A 20251-nucleotide genomic window follows, 5' to 3' on the forward strand; every position below is an offset into this window, starting at 1 on the left:
GATAGAGCACATTTGGGAGACACTGCCCTATTGGGCCCGTGGCTGGGGCCAGGCCCTGAACTCAACCTGCCCGGCGTTCAAATGAGAAAGCAGGTGCTTCTGAGTCATTCAGGGGGCATTGCAAACCACCCCCTGCTACAGCTTTGCCCACACTGCGGGAAGACAAGGGCCACGCTTCACCGCTGCTGGGCGCCCTGGAGGACGCTTGCTCAGTCACCACGCCGAGGGCACGTTTTCAGCACCCGGGGTGGGGAAATGCTGGAAGGGAAGGGGCAGTGAGGGCTGCCCGCCCCTCTCTGAGCCCTCACGTCCCCTCTCTCACCCTAGGTCCTTCGGGGTCGTTCTCTGGGAGATCGCCACGCTGGCCGAGCAGCCGTACCAGGGCTTGTCCAACGAGCAAGTGCTTCGCTTCGTCATGGAGGGCGGCCTTCTGGACAAGCCGGACAACTGCCCCGACATGCTGTACGTACGCCTGGGCCCCTGATGCCCTCCCTCAGATTCCCCTCCTCGATGACCCTTCCTGGGTCACCCGAGATGGGTGGTTCTGAGAGCCAGTCTCTGCGGCCCGGCAGGTGGAGATGAGGGGGCGGGGTGCAGTTTGGAAGGAGGTTATCCTGATGGAAGGACCCTGGGCCTTTGCGGAGCCACCTTAGGTTCACCGCGTCTCCCTTAATCTTTTAGTCCTGGTTTGCACCTGGGGTCTCAGGCCAGACATCTCTGGGAAGTATTTGACCAAAGCGATCCACGCAGAGTTTAAGAAAAAGTGGGGGAGGGGGCAACAACACGGCACTGGTTGCTCTTAAGCCAAATCCCGGAGCCTCTTGCAGCCTTCGGCACGACTCCTCTGGCACCACGTAGGGCAAACCTCAGGCCTCTTTCCACCGCGTGCCGCCTCCACCGTGGCGCACCCCCCCCACCCAGGTTTCCTCTCTGCTGAGTGCTGACCAAAGTCATTAGCTGTGAAAGCAACACGCTTTCTGGGGCTTCACCCCGTGACCCATGGGGACCGGGAATGTGGTTCAGCTGGCCCGCCAGGGGGCCCTGACACAGCCCCGGGGGTGCACAGCTTTGTGCGCTGGCAGATTCATCACCTCAAACCGCTTCTTTTTAACAGCAACAACAAGAACATTCGCTTTTTGTTCCTGAGGTTTGTCCGATGATGGGAGGGTGTCCGTGATCCCTCCTGGACCTCGCTGCTCAGCGTCCTTAGTCGCGCTCCTTGTTGGCGCAGGTCAGAGCTGTCGAGGGCAAGAGGGCCTCACTGTCCACAGGAGGAACGAGTCAGATGAGGCTGTGAAGGTGTTCTGTGGTTGGGTCATTGGGTGCAGGGCAGGAGCAGGGAGAGAGTGTGGACTTGTTTTCCACGTGGACGTTAAGGCAGGGCTCAGAGAGTCTTCTGGATCCCAATGGGTAGAGGTAGGCTACCACTCATGCCTCAGGACCAGTTCCGGAATTTTCCAGAAGTGTTCTTCAGGACAGGTGTGGTTTCACATTGGGAGCAACCCCGGAGATGTCAGGCCGTCTCTGTGTCTGTGTGGAAGACCCAGGCCCCCAGCGAGCAGGGGCCCCAGGCCAGGCCTCAGGGTGGTGGGTTTGCCACTATGAGTCTGATACCACGTCCGCTGGGGACCAGGGAAACTGGCCTCGACAGTCCTGAAACCTTTGCTCCTTTGAGTCTCTCACAGTTTCCTTGGGTCAGGACTCTGGACACGGGTGTGCCGGCCCCTTGGCTCAGTCTCATCAGCCCGAAATCCAGACGTAGCCTGGGGGTGCCAGCATCTGAGGCTCTGGGCCTCCGGCCGGACTCACGCCTAGGGCTGCAGAACCGCCGGCCTTCCGGAGGATGGGTCTTCTCCCACCAGAGCGGCTTACTTCTTCAGGGCCAGCAACAGAATCTCGGCTGCTTTTACCATTCGTTTTAGCTGATTAAGCCACATCCAGCCCAGATCATCTCCCTGCTGGTTAACTCAGAGTCAGCTGATGAGAAAACTCCATAACGAGGTGAAACCCCATCATCTTTCTTAGTCTGACCCACATTCAGGTGAGGGGTTATACAGGGCGTTGACCCCAGGGGCAGGAATCTGGGGGAGCATCTTAGAATCGGACTACCACAGCTTGGGAAGCAGAAACCACTGTCCATCAACAAACCAGGGTTTTGTGTATTTTTTCTGAAGCACTTTGTTGCTACCAAAACTGAATCCACGTCGATGTGGTAGGCCTTGTTCCCGTGGCTCTGACCATGCGGCTGTAGGACCTCTGGGCTGGGGGACTTGGTGCGGCACCCCGTGCTTCTGGAGTGCATTAGCTGAGCCTTATGCTTCCTAACTGCTGCTTCTCAATGTTTGTTCAGCTGAAGCCCAGGGATAGCTGGTATGGAATTAAGAAAGAGGACCCAAGACTGCCATAGGGGAAGCAGCATTCTGGCATCTGCGTGTGTGTGTGTGTGTGTGTGTGTGTGTGTGTGTGTGTGTGTTGAGGGTGGGGGAGCCCCCTGATCATTTGAGCCCGGGGCTGGACTAGGAAGCCTGCATGGGCCTGGACATGGGGTGCAGAGTAGACCCACCAATGACAGGAGGCCCCATTTCTCAGAGGGCCGTGTATATGGGGCAGGGAGGGGGGATGGGGTTTCCCAGATCCCTCAAGAACCTTCCCAGTTAGCCTCTTCAGGTTTCAGAACCCAAAGTTAGAAGAGACTCAAAAAGTCACTTAGTACATGTTTATGAAGTTGCATTTATATTAAATAGGTACATAATAATACACATTAATTTACATGTATACATATATATATATAAAGAGAGAGAGAGAGGCAGGGCGAGAGGGAGGGACAGAGAGAGAGAGAGAGCACACAAACAGGGGAGAGGGGCAAAGAAAGAGAAGGAGGAGAATCCCAAGCAGGCTTTGCAAGCATGGATCCCGACCGGGGACTTGAACTCACAAACCCGTGAGATCATGACCTGAGCCAAAACCAAGAGTCGGACACTTAACCAACTGAGCCACCCAGGCGCCCCTCACATTTTCTTCCCTAGCATGGAAACGCTTCCTCTGTGCACCTGTATTAGTTTTTTACACAGTGGGTCATTATCCCAAACCCAACAATGAGCATTTACCATCTCATGGAGTTTCTGAAGGCCTGGAACCTGGGAGCGGCTTAGCGGGATGGCTCTGGCTCAGGGTCTCTCACGAGGCTCCAGTCATCAGAAGGCTTGACTAGGGCCGGGACCCACTTGCAAGTGGCATGCAGCTGGCTTCTCCAAGCAGGGCTTGACAAACTTACCTCTAGAAAAACAGATAGGAAGTGTTCTCAGCTCTGTGGTCTCATACGATCTCATTTTGCAAACGCAGTCACAGATACCACGTGAATGAGTGCGGCTGTGCTCCTGTAAAACTTTACTTGGGGATACTGAGATTTGAATTTCACATAATTTTCATGTCACAGAATATTCTTATTTTGATTTTTTTTCAACCATTTACAAATATAAAAACCATTCTTAGCTCAGAGGCCTCACCAAAAAAATTGGACAGTAGGCTAGTTTTGGGCCATGGGCCTGTAGCTTGCCCAAGAGCAAAGGACTCCAGAGCGGAGCAGATGCCACAGTGTCCTTCATGGCCAAACCTCAGGGGTGGTCCTCTGTGATGTGGGAGGAGATTACAGGAGGCATGAACCCCAGGAGGTGGGGATCACTGCGGGCTGGTACCACACCCCACTGACTCCCAGGTTGCCTCACAGGTGACCGTTCTCCATGAACAGTGTGGTCACTGTATTCTTATCAGCTCATTATAAGAAAAATCTTCCTTCAGAGAAAAAAAAAAAAATCTCAGTAATGGAGTATAAGGAGTGACGCCTGCTGAGTTTGCATCCAAGGGTCTGGTGCCAGAATAGAGGCTGATGCTGGGGCTGGTGGTGGTGTAGGAAGCTTAGCCACAGTCCGAGAAAGCAGGTGTCGGTTTTGTTCGTGTGGTTTGGGGTAGCGGGAGGAGAGGTTTTATTTCTGAGCTGTCTCTTTGACTCGGAGAAACGGCCTCTGAGAAACTTGTGGGACTCCCTAAAGTTGATCCACCTCCCGGTGACTGGAGTTTTGGTATTAATTTAATATGCCTGGGAAGCAGCCCACCTGCCATGGGAAAGGCGGTAGACTTCCTGTTCCCAGCATAGAGTGACAAGGAAATTCACATGGAGAGGTTACTCTTGGATATTACGTGTTTAATTCCGGAGGCATTTCTGCTTTGCCCTCCAGAACCCCCCTGGCAAATTGTTCTCCCTCCGAAGAAAACAACAGAATGGAAGGAGGTTAGCTGATGGCGCAGGGAGTGTCCGTGTTGTTCTGAATTTATTGATGAGCTTAGGTAAAGAAGAAGTGTTCTGGGAGAGGGGTTCTTTTGTTACGGGGCACAAAAGAGCGGACTTCCGTTTCTCCCAGAGGAGAGGAACGTCACTGAGCTCCTGGGCGTTGCCCAAAAGCCCTGCTGGGCGCCCGGGTGGGAAAGAAACCACTTCCACTGTGTGGCTCCAGAGGTGTGAGCGGGCACCAGTAGGGTAACCTGGGGGCTGGCGTGCAGCGGCTGTGGGGGGTGGGGGGCTTCGGCTCAGCGGCAGCGTCTTGTTGGGAACTACAAGCAGGTGGGATGGGCTCCTCTGGAGCAGCCAAGAATCCCTCTCCCCTCAACCGCGCAGAGCACTTAGGCTTTAAATCGACGACAGAGCCTGTCCTTAACCTTCTCTTAAGCTCTCGTTTCTGTACCGCCACCGTGAGTGTCCTTGAGCCCCTGTATCTGCGTGCCGACCGCTGACGTCCCAGAGACAGGGCTGCAAGGCGAGGCCCCAGCTTTCAGAAGCTGGGTGGCAGAAGGACCGGGTTGTAATGCTGCAGGAGAGGGCTCGAGCAGAGGTGCAGCGAGCTGTAAGCCCTGGGCCAAGAAGCCATATCTTTTTCGGTAAAACTTCCACGGTGTCACAGGTCCAGATCCTTGCCAGGGCAGTGCTCAGTATACACAACGCAGGAAAGAATTGGAACTTTTTAGCCCAGAGAGTCACGAACTCACAAAGGAGACTGAAACACATTCAGGGGACTCTGGTGGTTCTTGTAGTCTTTGAACATGGTTTTCCCCCTTGCTGTGATCCTGTGCTGGTTGTGTGGGAATAGGGTGCTTGAGTAGAATCCAAACAGTCAGGAAGGGCCATTGGTGCGTGCTTGGCCTCGCAACTACAGCCCGTCCCGTGGTACCTGGGCCCTGAGTCTGGTCTCAGTCCAAAGCCAGAGTGACATGGGGCAAGGCAACGGGGCAGGCCTGCCGTCCCACTGGCGGGCGCCGCTGAGAAGTGGCTCATAAGACAATCGTGGCTGTTCTAGGCTGCCAGGAGGAGGTGGAGGAGGGGTGTGCCAAGCCCTGCAGGGCCTTTCTAGAATCTGGTCTTTGTTGTATCGGTTGGGTTGTCACGGGGCCGAGGCTGGGCTGCCTCTCACACCTGGGTTTGTGATCACCACCAGCGTGCATGCAGCAGGGCCTAGAGGAAGGTGGCGATCCTGCGGCCCCTGTGTGCAGGATGGGAGGGGTCGGGACAGTTGTCCCTCTTCCCTCACACCGCCTCCTCGGGTCACACTTGCCTCTGTGAAGTGGCTTCACAGCAGGGCAGCGGCCCCCTTTGGTCCTGTTCCTGCCCCAGGTGGAGGGTCTGCACATCCCCTCACCCCCCACGAGGGGGCCTTGGGTAAAGCACTGCTCCAGAGCGGACTAGTTCTAAAACGTGCCTTTAAAAAAAATTTTTTTAATGTTTATTTATTTTTGAGAGAGCGAGCAGGGGAGGGGCAGAGAGAGGGGGAAAACATGTGCCTTTTTAAAGAAGAGTTTTATCAGCTCATAAATCCTTCTAGAGTCTACTGGAAAGTTTTCTTGTGGAGATAGTGTAAACAAGGTCTTGAGTCCTACAGAGTAAGAAAGACTTCCTTTTATGGGCAGCCCTGGAAGGCTTTAAGAGAGGCATCACATGGTTTGTTTGTGCTGATGTCACTCCAGTCACTGGTGGCACCTCTCAGCACCTCCCCCCCTCCCCCTGGCCACAGGGGCACTGAGCCAGGGCACATCACATGTTCTTGGCCTTGGCTGCGCTTCTATTCAGGGACAAGTCAGCCAGCCAGAGAGGAAATCACAGCCGAGCCACAGAGAGGGGTTTCGAGTATTTATGACCCCATTTGTTGGGGGTGGGAGGTGGGAAGGGAGTCTTTTCTCTTGGGCAGCAATGGGAGGTAAGGGAAGGCAGGCTTGTGTGCCACGTGACCCCAGGCAGGAGCTGTCACACGGTGACTATGAGGACAGGAACGGCTCTCCTAGGGGGACCATGGTTTCCCTTGTTGAGGTGGAGAAAATTCCTTTTCCTGAGGTAGGTGGTTTTCAAAGCACAACCATACTCTTTCGCAGAGAATGCTATCCTGCTCCCGCCTCACCAGTTTGGGGACCTTGGACAAATTATTTACTCTCTTGGTGTTTCTGCTGCTTCATCTACAAAATGGGGACACGTTACAATGCACCTACTTCTAGGACTTGAGAGGATTCAAGCAGTTCACACACACAAAACCCCGCCTGCCCGACACCCTGTGTGTTACTGGGTGCATTAACCAAAGGTTAGCCCTGCCACATGGTTAGCAGCGTGGCCAAGGCGAAAAATCTGGTCTTCGTATTTTGTCCACATCTTTTTCTGCTAGAGCACGAGTGGTAAACGTTTTCCATAAAGGGCCACACGGCCGGTATCTTGGGCTTCTAGGCCAGGCAGTCTCTGTTCCAGCTACTCACCTAGCAGGTGTCCCTTGAAAGCAGCCACAGACATATGTGAACAGATGGGTGTGGCTGGTCCAGTACAACATAATCTGCAAAAACTGATTTCTAAAACCCGGCAGCAACACAGGCAGAAAGACTCTCTCAGGCTCCCACCCTCCCTGCAGGTCACGTACTCTTCCCTCCCGGACCGGACCGGACCCCTTTCCCCCCAGGACTTCCAAGGTAGCTTGGCCAGGTTGGCTTAGGGCTTTGTCTTTGCAGACTGGTCTCCGTGCCCCCTGGGCTTCTTCCCTGGGGCCAAAAGAGCAAGTGGTCAGTCAAGCCTTCCATTTAGCCGTTTTTATTGAAAAGTGTCTTCTTTAGTCAGAAGTTTTTTTTTTTTTCAATATATGAAATTTATTGTCAAATTGGTTTCCATACAACACCCAGTGCTCATCCCAAAAGATGCCCTCCTCAATACCCATCACCCACCCTCCCCTCCCTCCCACCCCCCATCAACCTTCAGTTCTCAGTTTTTAAGTGTCTCTTATACTTTGGCTCTCTCCCACTCTAACCTCTTTTTTTTTTTTTCTTCCCCTCCCCCACGGGTTTCTGTTAAGTTTCTCAGGATCCACATAAGAGTGAAACCATATGATATCTGTCTTTCTCTGTATGGCTTATTTCACTTAGCATAACACTCTCCAGTTCCATCCATGTTGCTACAAAGGGCCATATTTCATTCTTTCTCATTGCCACGTAGTACTCCATTGTGTATATAAACCGCAATTTCTTTATCCATTCATCAGTTGATGGACATTTAGGCTCCTTCCATAATTTGGCTATTGTTGAAAGTGCTGCTATAAACATGGGGGTACAAATGTCCCTATGCATCAGCACTCCTGTCTCTCTTGGGTAAATTCCTAGCAGTGCTACTGCTGGGTCATAGGGTAGGTCTATTTTTAATTTTTTGAGGAACCTCCACGCTGTTTTCCAGAGCGGCTGCACCAATTTGCATTCCCACCAACAGTGCAAGAGGGTTCCTGTTTCTCCACATCCTCTCCAGCATCTATAGTCTCCTGATTTGTTCATTTTGGCCACTCTGACTTAGCCAGAAGTTTTAAAAATTGTTTTAATGTTTATTTTTGAGAGAGTGTGAGCAGAGGAGGGGCAGAGAGAGAGAGGGAGACAGAATCGGAAGCAGGCTCCAGGCTCTGAGCTGTCAGCACAGCACCACATGTGGGGCTCGAACCCACAGACTGTGAGATCATGAGCTTAACCGCTTAATGCCCCTCTTTAGCCAGAAGTTTTAAAACAAACAGAGAATAGTATCTTCTGGCGAGAACAGTAATGGAAGGGAAGGCTCTTCTGTGCCAAGCTCACGCGAGAAAGGGCCGCCCGCCAACCCCTTCTCGGAACCATAGCCTCCTCTGGCTCTGTGGCCAGCCTGGATGTCAGTCACCCTCCTGTTTGCTCCCAAGGTCCACTCAGCTGGGTCTCTCTGCATTCTGGGTTCATAAGAAGTACGCCCTCCTCCCCTGGTCATCCTGAACCCTTGTCCAAGCCCAGGCCTCCCCTGGGTCCAGGCTGCTGGCTGTACCACAACACCGTCCCTCCTTCTTCCTTGTGCAGCCTCCTGCTCTCCGGCGGGGGGTGGGGGACGGCCACCTCCTGTGGTCCACTGGACTCTGAAGCCTTCACAGAGGTTTGCGGCCCAAGTGCCACCGTGGTGCAGCTGGTGAGACCCGGCACAGGCTTCATACCATGTTCTTTGCCCACCCCCTTGCCTAGGCAGGGCCTCTCGCACCTTCCCGCCTTGTCGGCATCTGGCTACACGTCTTCATAGGACTCCGATTCATTTGGCTCAGCCTGGACCCGAGGCCAGAGCCCGGGTGGTGGGGCAGGCAGCAGGCAGCCTGGGCGGCGCTAGACCGGGACCTCAGACCCTAGATGCACGCTCCTTCTGTCTTGTGGCCTTCCCCCCTCACTGCCAGCCGTGCCTGGCCCCAGGCCCCAGAAAGAAGCTTAGAAATTGCATAGGTGGCACGAAAGGGAGGGTCACTGTCGGGATAGCTGTGATCGCTCCTAAGCCTTTTTTTTTTTTTAAGTTTATTTTTATTTATTTTGAGAGAGTCCAAGCAGGGAAGGGCAGAAAGAGAGCAGGGGGAGAGAGAGAGAGAGAGAGAGAAAGAGAGAGAATCCCAAGCAGGTTCCACACTGTCAGCACAGAGCCCAGTGCGGGGCTGGAACTCGCAAACTATGAGACTATGACCTGAGCTGAAGTCGCACGTTTAACCGACTGAGCCACCTAGGCACCCCTCTTTAGCCAGAACTTTTAAAACCAGAGAATAGAATCTTCTGGTGACAACAGTAGCAGAAGGGAAGCAGTGGAAGTCAAGAGTCAGATGCTCGACCAACTGAGCCACCCAGGTGCCCCCATTCTTAAGCCTTATTAGTGAGAAACCAGAGGCTTCCTGCACTCTAATTCTGGAAGTAATGTTTCACTGGTGGCTCCAAGAGACACTTCAGATAGGACGCTCTGTAGGTTTTTGTTTGTATTTTTATTTCTTAGCACTGTCCCCATAACACCTGTCATGCCAGACTCTGTGTAAACCTAGATTTGTCCTCAGGAAATGAGAGGTTGGGTTTTGGCCCCGGGGAGGGTCCTGGGTCCCCGGAGCGAAAGCGGCGTGGGGCCAGTCGGGTCGTCAAGAGAGAAGTGGCCCAGCTGCCTCCCTGCTCTCAGTGCCCGCGCGCGTGGGGGGAGGCCACAGCAGGTGGCCCCGGAGCCACCGTTCGCGGCCGGGCCCACCGTCTGTCTGTCTCCGCCTCAGGTTTGAACTGATGCGCATGTGCTGGCAGTACAACCCCAAGATGAGGCCTTCCTTCCTGGAGATCATCAGCAGCATCAAGGACGAGATGGAACCCGGCTTCCGGGAGGTCTCCTTCTACTACAGCGAGGAGAACAAGCCGCCCGAGCCGGAGGAGCTGGATCTGGAGCCGGAGGACATGGAGAGCGTCCCCCTGGACCCCTCCGCCTCCTCGTCCTCCCTGCCGCTGCCCGACAGACACTCAGGACACAAGGCCGAGAACGGCCCGGGCCCCGGCGTGCTGGTTCTCCGAGCCAGCTTCGACGAGAGACAGCCTTACGCGCACATGAACGGGGGACGCAAGAACGAGAGGGCCTTGCCTCTGCCCCAGTCTTCGACCTGCTGATCCTCGGATCCCGGATCCCGTGCAAACAGTAACGTGTGTGCACGCTCGGCGGCGGGTGGGGGGAGAGAGTTTTAACAATCTATTCACAGCCTCCTGTACCTCAGTGGATCTTCAGAACTGCCATTGCTGCCCACGGGAGACGGCTTCTCTGCAGTAAACACATTTGGGATGTTCCTTTTTTCAATATGCAAGCAGCTTTTTATTTCCCTACCCGAACCCTTAACTGACATGGGCCTTTAAGAACCTTAATGACAACACTTAATAGCAACAGAACACTTGAGAATCGAGTCTCCTCACTCTTTCCCGGTCTCTCCTCTCATTATCTGTCTCCCTCCCTCTCCCCCCGCCCCTTCTCTCTCTCTCTCTCTCTCTCTCTCTCTCTCTCTCTCTCTCTCACCTTTCTCTTTCTTTCTGCTTCATGATAGAAAAACATTTGCCGCAACCCCAGCTGGGACGCCCTTTTGATCAGATTGAGGAAATGGCTGTCCCTCCCTGCGGCCCCCACCCCCATTGCCCCTGTACACACCTGCCTGTCACCGTAGGTCTTTATAAACAAAACAAAACAAAACAAAACACCTTGAGACGGGATTTTTTTAACTGTATCTTTAACCTTTTTAGGGACATAACGAGATTTAAAAAGGGCCATCATTCATTCAAGGTTGTCACCATTTTAATGCTGCCAAATTCTGCCAAAACCCTGAACTTCCTCCCTCACGACCCCCGCACTTATCTCCTTGTTTCCAGAGGCATGGGGCGAGCATGGTATCTAGTCACGTCACTTAAGAGCCACGTGGATGATGCACTCCATCTGGTCGCCCCTGGCGTTCTTTTCAAGTCTTACGTTCACACAGGTCTGATCGCTTTCTGACTAGGCTATTGTTTGGGGGGAAGTGGACAGGATGGGATTTTCTCTCGGTGGAGACTGGGAGAACTTGAACCCGGCTTCCCTGCCCCTCTCCCCCACCCCCACCTGCTAGCCCCCCGGAATTGTGGAGGAAACAGGCCCTGTCGTGAGCCTGGAAGACAGGCTTTGAGTCAAGGTCATCCACGTGCCAGTCTCCTGTCCCCCCGCCCTTGGCCCCCCGCTCCCGGCCCCCAGGACACAGATGGGAAGGGGTTTCCAGGGACTCAGCCCAACTGTTTATGCAGGTTTGCAAGGAAAAGAAATTCAAACACCACCACAACAGTAAGAAGCAAAGCAGTAAATGGATTCAAGCATTCTAAGCTTTGTTGACATTTTCTCTGTTACTAGGACTTCTTCATGGGTCTTACAGTTCTATGTTAGACCATGAAACATTTGCATACACATCGTCTTTAATGTCACTTTTATAACTTTTTTACGGTTCAGATATTCATCTATACGTCTGTACAGAAAAAAAAAAAAGCTGCTATTTTTTTTGTCCTTTATCTTTGTGGATTTAATCTATGAAAACCTTCAGGTCTACCCTCCTTCCCTCTCTGCTCACTCCAAGAAACTTCTTATGCTTTGTACTAGAGTGCGTGACTTTCTTCCTCTCTTCCCAGTAATCGATACTTCTCGAACATAATTTGCCATGAACTGTTTGATGCCTTTTTATAAATACGCCCTCCCCTCCCCGCTCCCCCTGCCCGTTAGTTACGTTCTCACCCGTAGGCTGTGTGGGCACGAGGCTGGCGAGGGAGGCAGCGCCCCCCACCCCCCACCCGGCCTGCTCTCTCACCGCGCTGGAGTCTGTTACAGTGCAAGACATGACGCAAACTCAGGTCAGAAAACAAAAGGTTAAATACGTCGCACGTCCTCGTTCAGTGTTTCTAGTCGCGTTGTTGGACAGTCTCACCTTCACTTTCCCTCACCTTCGTTTTGGTTGTGACACACATATCTCTATTTTTTTAATTACTGGGTACAACAGCAGTTTGAACTGCAGACGCTAGGCATTTGGATTACTTTTTTTTTTTTTTTATGGATATTTAATCCTTCCATCCCATGAAAAACAGCTGCTGAGTCCAAGGGTGCAGCGGAGTGGGGTCCGGCAGGCCCCTCCATGGCCTCCGCCACCACCCTCCAGACCCACCTACCTGTCTCCAGAACCAGAAACTCCCTGGGGGGCCTCCCGGGCACTGGCGGGGAGGGAGCCACGGGGGTGGCCTCCTCAGGGCGTCAGCCAGCCCCCCACCCCCACCCCCTCCAGGGTGCAGGGCCGGAGGGGTCGGGCACGCATGGGCACCATGGTGGCCGATGGCCCTGGAGCCCGGTGCGCTCCCCGGGGGGGGGGGGGGGGGCAGGGGAGGGACCAGAGCCCTGGCGCTGGCTCGCTTCTCCTCAGCCAGGAATCCCAGTCCTCGGGGCCCGGGGGTCTTGTTTTGTTTAGTTTTTAGCACTTCTCACCAGAGTGATGACAGCACCCGAGTTGCTTCTGGGATGGAAATGTTTCAATTACAAGGAGGAACAAAGCTAAAGTCTGATGGTTGCTAGTCGTGACGAGATGAAACACGAGAAAGCAAGCATGTCGTGCTTTTTCTGGTCAGTACCTTAAGTCCTGCAATGTTCTCTAGCCTCTGCCCCATGGTTTTTCTCCCTTAAGAAAAAAAAAATGAGAAAAAGAAAAAAAGTTAAGAAGGTATTCTATGTAGGAGTTTTAATTTATTTTGTGATACCAGTTTCAATCACTGTAGAGAAGCCCCCAGTGATGAATTTAAATACTGAGGAAAGGGTTTTGTGTGCGTGTGCGTGTGCGTGTGTGTGTGTGTGTGTAAGACAGGACAGTTTTCGGGTTTCTTTTGGTTTTTTGGTTTTGTTTTCGTGTTTTGGTTTTGGTTTTGGTTTTCAAACATTTATCTACCTCACTCTTCTTTTTTATATGTGTATATATACAGAAGAATACATATCCCATCTCTCAGCACCTGACAATATGCCGTTGATACCGGTAACCTCATCCACACCACAGGCCGAGCACATGAGGCAGGGAGAGGCCAGGAGGCTGTATTCGGGGGGTCGAAGCAACACTAACCCGCCTCTGCGCTCATTTCAGACAGCTTGCCTTTCTCCCAGATGTCTCGTTTCTTTCTCCTCGTCCTCCTCGCTTGGTCTCCTAAGAGGCTCCTCCTTAGGATTCCCTTCCTGGCGGGCGGGGGGAGGCCGCCCGGCTGTCCCAGGCCGTCACTGAAACGGACTTTGCGCAGAGTGAATGACACACAGATTGTCATCCGGAAGAGCGCTCGTTTTGCAGGTTTTGAGGACAGGGAGCACCGCGGGGGGGGGCAGTCAGTCTCTGGGCGTAACCGCACCTGTACGCGTGCGGTGTCCGGGTCTCGGGCCACTGCTCTGGCCGCTGAGGCCCAGGCCTGCGCCGGTTCAGTTCGGTGGTGCGGCCACATCAGCGCTTTGAGCCCCTGGCCCGCCAGGCCTCCTGCCCGAGAAAGCAGGCCTTCCTGCACTTGAGGATGCACGCGGGAGAAAAGCTCCCCCCCCCCCGCCCCGCCCCCCCCCAGACTGTTCCTCCACCTCACCCTCCTCTCCTCCTCCCCCCGGGGAAAACAGAGACCAAACCTGCGGGCTGGAAGGGGCTGGCGGTCGGCGCCCGGCCTTCTCCCCGGGTGGCACTGCCTCCCGCCCGGGGCCTCACCTCCATCCCATCACCTGCTGCTCCCGGGCGGACGGCGCGCTGCCCGCTTCCAGACGCTGCTCTCGCAGGCACCGGTGATCCTCTCTGGGAGACGCGGTGGCGGTTTTCCCGAAGGGCGGTGGCTCCTTTCAGATCCCGCACCGCAGTTCCGTCCTGCGAGCACACTACTCTCTTTCCCCAGCCCCCTGGCATCTTAAGGTCACTGAGAAATACTGTCGGATCAGGGTTTTCTTCTTCCGCACTGTAGGTGACCCCTGGGAATAGTAGCCTCTCCTCTTTTGCACAAACCTACCGGTTTCCACAACTGGATTTCTACAGATCATTCAGCTGGTTCTAAGGGTTTTGTTTCAACTGTCCTCGAGTTGTTGGTGTCCTTCTGTCTTTGTTTTACGTAGGTGGTTTCTCTTTAAGTAGAAAGAAAACAGTAATAGCGTAGTGCCCATCCTAACGAAAGCTTCAGAGACACTTAAATAAAAGAAAATTTTGCTTGCGTGACGGTGCAGTCATTTTACTGGACCAAACCACCCACCTTGACTTTACCAAGGCATCATCTGTCCACAGTTCTAGCCTCATTTTATGCTGATTTTCCCACCTCTTCTTGATTTTTCTCTTTCGTATGCTCCACATAATTTAATCAAGCTGCGTTGTGGCATTTTTCCACGCAACCTCCTCCTGACAGCAGCTCACGCTGCTTGAAGTGACGTGAACCACTGAGGCACATCATGGAATTGATGTGAGCATTAAAACGTTAGCACACACAGCCCTTCCCCGAGGCAGCAGGAGCTGGCGTGTTCTGGAGACACTGTCGAACGTCAGCCGTGTGATGCCCAGACCACTCCAGCTCTCCTTTGTGGGATGTCGTGACGTTTGACACACAGTTGGAATGAGCTTCCTCCTTGGAAGATGGAAGACCATGTTCGTGGCCGGCAGCGGCCTCTCCTTCCAACCTGTCTCTTAGGACTTGGGACGACATTTCAATGGTAGGAAAAGTGGCTTGGTAAAATTAAAAAAAAAAAAAAAAAAAAAAAGTGGTGACTGTGGAACTACCCGACGGCAAAATGCTTGGCGTGAGGTGTGGTGTGTTTTGGTCGGGGTAACAGATTTCCGAGCCGAGTATGATGCCAAATTCTAGGCCAGTCTGTCCCACCAAAACCTCTTTCTCAGCGGCTCACCTCCGTTGGTGGGTGGCTGTGCGTGATGCAGGCTGCTGTTGTGGCAAGGTCACACTATAGTTCAGATCGGTGAGAAGGCTAGGATGCTTGGCCCAAGGTCCTCAGCTGTCACTGCCGGGTCCTCCCGGGGTGGCCAGTGTCAAAGGCAACTCCTTTCCAAAACACAGGCACCCTCCGGTTGACAGTAATGCTCCACAGTATGCCTTGGCCCATTCCAGCAGTCCCAGAAACGCATTTAAGGTTTGGGGTTCTTTTGTTACTGTTACTTCTGTGTTTGTCGGCTGTTTTTGTCATTGTTGTTGTTTTTGTTTTGTTTTTTTAATTTCCTGGGCTAAGCAGCATTGGGCGATACGGACCAGATCCACTCTCTAAGCACCAGTGATGAAAGTCAAACTTTCTTCCTCCCCTCTGACTAGTCGGTGGCACAAATGAGAACTTCAAGAGAGGATGTTGTGTAGATTGAACCTCTGTTGCCAGAGATGCTGAAGATACAGACCTTGGACAGGCCAGAGGGTTTCATTTTGGGCGTCCGGCTTAGATGGCTAGTTGGTCATTTAGAGAAAAAGGAGATGAACACCCCTTGAGGGTGGGATGACCAGGCAGCGGGAAACCACTGTACCAGGGTCATGACGTGACATGGAGCAGAGTGGAGAGCAGAAGGGTACAGGGCTAGCAAGAAGTGTGGGCCACGTTTTGAACTTGATGGTTTCTGACGGTATCAGACCACATCAAGGCGCAACAGTCATCCAAGGGCATTTGGTTTCAACAAATAAACCTGACATCCTACTTTGGAAACGGTCGTTGCAGTTAAGTGAGATCGTTCAAGAATGCGAACTGCATCACAACGGTCGGTTGTCAGTTCTGGGGCATGACTTTAGGGTTTTGTTTTACTTTGTTATGCAAGAACATAATGATCACTCATCTGTACGTCCACGTTTGTGTGTGTCCACATCTTTCTGGTAAACATTGTTTTAATTAGTCACTCATTAGTGTTTTCAATAGGGCTCTTAAGTCCAGTAGATTACGGGTAGTCAGTTGACGAAGATCTGGTTTACAAGAACTAATTAAATGTTTCATTGCATTTTTGTAAGGACATAGAATAATTTTATAAAATGTTTGTAGTTTATAATTGCCGAAAATAATTTAAAGACACTTTTTTTCTCTGTGTGTGCAAATGTGTGTTTGTGATCCATTTTTTAGGACACCTGTTTACTAGCTAGCTTTACAATATGCCAAAAAAAAAAAAAAGTTTTTGTTTTTGTTTTTTTTCCCCCTGACCCAGGCCGTTGGTTCACCCTCTTTTCCCCCATGCTTTGTGCCCTAGTTTATAACAAAGGAATGATGATGATTTAAGAAGTAGTTCTGTATCTTCAGTATCTTGGTCTTCCAGAACCCTCTGGTTGGGAAGGGGATCATCTTTCACTGGTCATTTCCCTTTGGAGTGTAAGACTGAAGGAGCCTCATTGGCCAAGCACCCAGCAGAGGCGTTGCAGCCCAGCGGTGGCCCTGGCACTCCTGAGCGTCTGGTTTGGTTGGTCGGGCCGTCACCGTGGGCATGCAGTGCCTGGAGAGGGAAGGACCTGATGGCGCGGTGATCACAGCATGCAGACTTATCACGCTAATGTTGATAACTCTGTGCGCACAGGCCGTTTGCTTACATGCCTCATATCGTGATTAGCGCTTTGTTCTAACAAGGAAGAGACCCTATTTCTTTTCTTTAAGGCAGAACACCGAAGATACATTTTTCCAGTCCAAAACAAGTCCTTTTGCGTAAAAAGTACACACACACACACACACAAAAATGTGTTTAAGTCGGACTCCATTTCCTCTCGCTCCCAATGGATTATTGGCCATGTCTACACTACTCCACAAAATCTCCATCGTTAGAAACATCTGGATGTTTTGCACTACATGGGAGAAAGGTCCAGAAACAATTGGTTTTTTGTTTTCAACTGTTCATTCAGATGTTTGGCGTTGCATACACACACCCACAGGTGGAACAGGTGCTTGGCGAAAACACCTGTCTGCTTTCTAAGCCAGTGAGGTTGAGGTGAGAGGTTTGCCAGCGTGTCTACCTCTGGGGCAAAGAGAAAAAAGAATCAAACCAGAAGGCGCAATGGAATGGATGCATCGCAAATAACGCATTTTCTGAGTTTTCTTGTTTAAAAAAAGTTTTTTAAAAAAGTATAAAAAAAAGGTAATAACATGGCCAATTTGTTACATAAAATGACTTTCTGTGTATAAATTATTCCTAAAAAAAAAATCCTCTGTTTATATAAAAAAAATCAGTAGATGAAAAAAATTTCAAAATGTTTTTGTATATTCTGTTGTAAGAATTTATTCCTGTTACTGCGATATACTCTGGATTCTTTACATTATGAAAAAAAAAAAGAAACTTTGTCTATTTTGAATGGCTGAAGCTAAGGCAACTTTAGTTTCTCTTACTCTGCTTTTTTCTAGTAGTTAAAGTACTACATGGTTTAAGTTAAATAAAAAGAATTCTGTATGCATTTTTGGTCTCTGATTTCGTTCCCCTCCCTTTCTGGAAGAGTCCCCACGCTTCTGAGGCAGGGGAGCTGAGCTACGTGTGGCATGTGTGTGTTCACACATGTCGCTTGGAGGTGTTCTGCGTGAAGGCTTTGCTTTATTTCTGACAGCTGAGTCTTTGCAGCATGCAAATTGCTGAAGACGGAAGCTCTTCTCCCTCCCTCCATTAAATCAGCTAGCAAAAAATTTGAATACATAAGATAGAGAAATCTGTACTTCGTTTTTGACTGATCCGTAGACTTTTCCTGTACCTTCCACTGACAAAAGTTAGGCCGAGCCAGGTTTGCCCTCGGGTGACTCTGGGACGAAGGACTCCAACTTCGCATTTCCCTGTCCTTGTTGGTACCTCGTGACCAGCATACCTTGTCAGGAGGCATGTGAGACCCAAGCAGGCCCACACGGGGGTGTGGCCCCCTGGCGGTGTTCAAAATGTTTCTTTCTAGCTGATGACCTTGGCCTGTCCCGGGGCTTCTACAATCTGGGCTTCCTCCCCCCCACCCCAGGGTGGCGGCGGGGGGGGGGGGGGGGGGGGGAGGATGGCTATAGTAAGAAATGTGAATATATGTTCAAAGGCAACAAGCTGTAAGTGTTCTGGAATCAGACCAGAAATGCATAGGCACATCAGGCAAGCTGAGCATTTCACGAAACTTCGATCGTAAGAAACTACACTCCAGAAACAAGGTCAGACACCGTGTAAAGGGCAGGGTAGCAAGGTGCGGGCAGCAGAGGTCAAAGGCCACGGTTATTTCAGATCCGATGAGTCGTACAAATACTTGGACCTAAAAACAAAAGGCCTTTCTCAAAGAGAGGGCTGTCTGACGCTCTTGTTGTGGCCCCAGGGTTTCTGCTCACCCCTGGCACTCGGGACCGTCAGTAGCCCGATGAGTACAGGCAGACGCACTTCCGAGGCACGGGCGGGGGTGTGGGCTGCCGTGGGGACACAGGACCCAGGCGCGGCGCTCCCACAATCCCCGGCCGATCAGCTCGCGCTCCCGGCTTGTGGCGCCTTCCGCGCCCGTCCTCAGCTGGAAGCGGCAGCAGTGTCTTCTCAGGGTGAAGGTGCTGCGTCTTTACAAACGTTAGAGCCTCTCCCCACCGCGCCACTTCTTAAAGAGCACAGATCCCGCGGGGCTATTTCTGTACTTCCCCGGCGGGTCCAGCCACAAGCCCAGATTCTGCAAGGTTGGGGGGGGGGGGGAGGGGAGAGGGGGAGGGGGAGGGGAGGGGGCGCTCACACATCCGTTCTCTCACCAGATATTCACGACTGTGCAAAGGAAGGACTTTACTCTTCTTCGCATGAGCAAACATACAGACGTGCCGGAGACCCGCCCCCCCCCCCCCCCCCCCCCCCAGCTATTAACCCCTAGACCAACCCAGGGTTCAACCTGTTTAAGCTGGGTCAGCTCTCGGACTCAGAACCGCCAGGTAACAGCCCCAAGTAAACAGGCCCCAGGATGTACCGATAGGGGGATATGAGTGGGCCCTCTGGGATTCTCCCTGAGGAACATCAGAGGTCACACAGGGGGAGATGATGGGGACGGTCATCAAGAGGGAGCTCTGGGCCTCCCAACTGGCTGACATCTAAAAATTTATAAAACATGCATCGCCTGGTGCCAAGCAGTCTGAAATGACCCTGAGGCTGGGTCCCGAGGCCCCCTGCTTGCCCGGGCCTGAGACAGAAGCTACAGGGGGTGGAGGGTGGGCACGGGGCTCTGGGTAGCAGGTGTTTGCCTACAAATACGGAAGGCTCTCCACTTTAGCAACCAGTGCGGCCGGACCCACGCGTGTGCATGCTGGCTGTACCATCCTGCTTGGCTGCCTTTGATCTGCTACAATGTGACTCTGAACTGGTTTATGTCAAACAACCGAGTTTCATTTGCAAAAGGGGTCCTGTAAAGTCTGTTCCAAAGGCACAAGTGTGCTAGAGAGCTAATGATCAAACAAGCAAGGCCCGCCCAGTTCCTCTGTTATTGAGCTGCAAATGCTTTTTCTTATGGTGAAGGAATCTGGATACTAACTGAATAATGCTTTTTTTTTTTTAAGGTAATTAAATGAAAGTGATAGGGAGCACAACAAGGAACAAGAAATTTCCCAGACCTTAGCCACCTTCAACCCCTTCCTCCAAAAAAACAATGTATCTCATTGGATATCTGCCCCTAGCAAACACAAGATAAAACCTTGCTTTGAGCAGCTTGGCACAAGACCCAGTGCCAAGTGTTTGCCCAAAGGCAACATGATAGCTGAGAAGGGGAGATTCTGCTTCTAAAAAGTAAGTATAACACCCATTGTGGCAGAGAAGCCAAACCTAGCTATTCTCCTTTAAGACCAGACACTAAAGGGGTGCCTGGGTGGCTCAGTAGGTTAAGCATCCGACTTCAGCTCAGGTCATGATCTCGCAGTCCATGAGTTCGCCCCCCACATGGGGCTCTGTGCTGACAGTTCAGAGCCTAGAGCCTGCTTCAGATTCTGTGTCTCCCTCTCTCTGCCCCTCCTCTGTTCGTGCTCTCTCTCTCTCTCTCTCTCTCTCTCAAAAATAAATAAACATTAAAAGAAAAAAATTTTTCATGGCTAAAGGGTAAATTTTATCCTGTGCATGAAAACACAATTTTTTTTAAAGACATTAGAAAAAGAAAAACCAAACACTAGAGACCCAGTGGCTCAGAAGCTGCACCCAGCACCTGGAGGCATGAGCTGGGCGGCCAGGAACGGGGTACCCAGCAGCAGCTACACCTGTGTTTCCCCACGGCCAGCTGGTCACAGATCACCCCGTCACACGCAGCTCTGCCAAACAGGTCTGCGGTTTTAGCAATCCGGGCAGGATCACACAGGCCCGCTGCACAGTCTTTTTAAGAGGGAAAAAAAAATTACTAGGATTTCATTTTATTGTCATGAAAACCATAACTGAAGCTAGTTAATCCCTTGTGAAATGTCTGCCTTTCAGAGTGTTCTTCTTTCTTCTGACAATAA

The 20251-nt window shown here is 51.9% G+C and overlaps 1 protein-coding gene across 3 annotated transcripts in view; it reads left to right on the top strand.

The window, feature by feature from the left end:
* IGF1R (insulin like growth factor 1 receptor) overlaps positions 1-11370 on the top strand; it is a 304390-nt gene extending 293020 nt beyond the window's left edge. For all 3 annotated transcript variants that reach the window (XM_047086603.1, XM_047086605.1, XM_047086604.1), the window contains 2 exons: positions 328-462; positions 9582-11370. In XM_047086603.1, the coding sequence (XP_046942559.1) occupies positions 328-462; positions 9582-9963 (517 nt within the window). In that variant the 3' untranslated portion in view covers positions 9964-11370. The remainder of the gene's footprint in view (positions 1-327; positions 463-9581) is intronic.
* Positions 11371-20251: the final 8881 nt, after the last annotated feature.

Source organism: Lynx rufus, unplaced genomic scaffold, assembly GCF_022079265.1.
Source record: "Lynx rufus isolate CCGP_SWC_20201006 ecotype Redwood Valley unplaced genomic scaffold, mLynRuf1.p SCAF_21, whole genome shotgun sequence".
Classification (NCBI taxonomy): domain Eukaryota; kingdom Metazoa; phylum Chordata; class Mammalia; order Carnivora; family Felidae; genus Lynx; species Lynx rufus.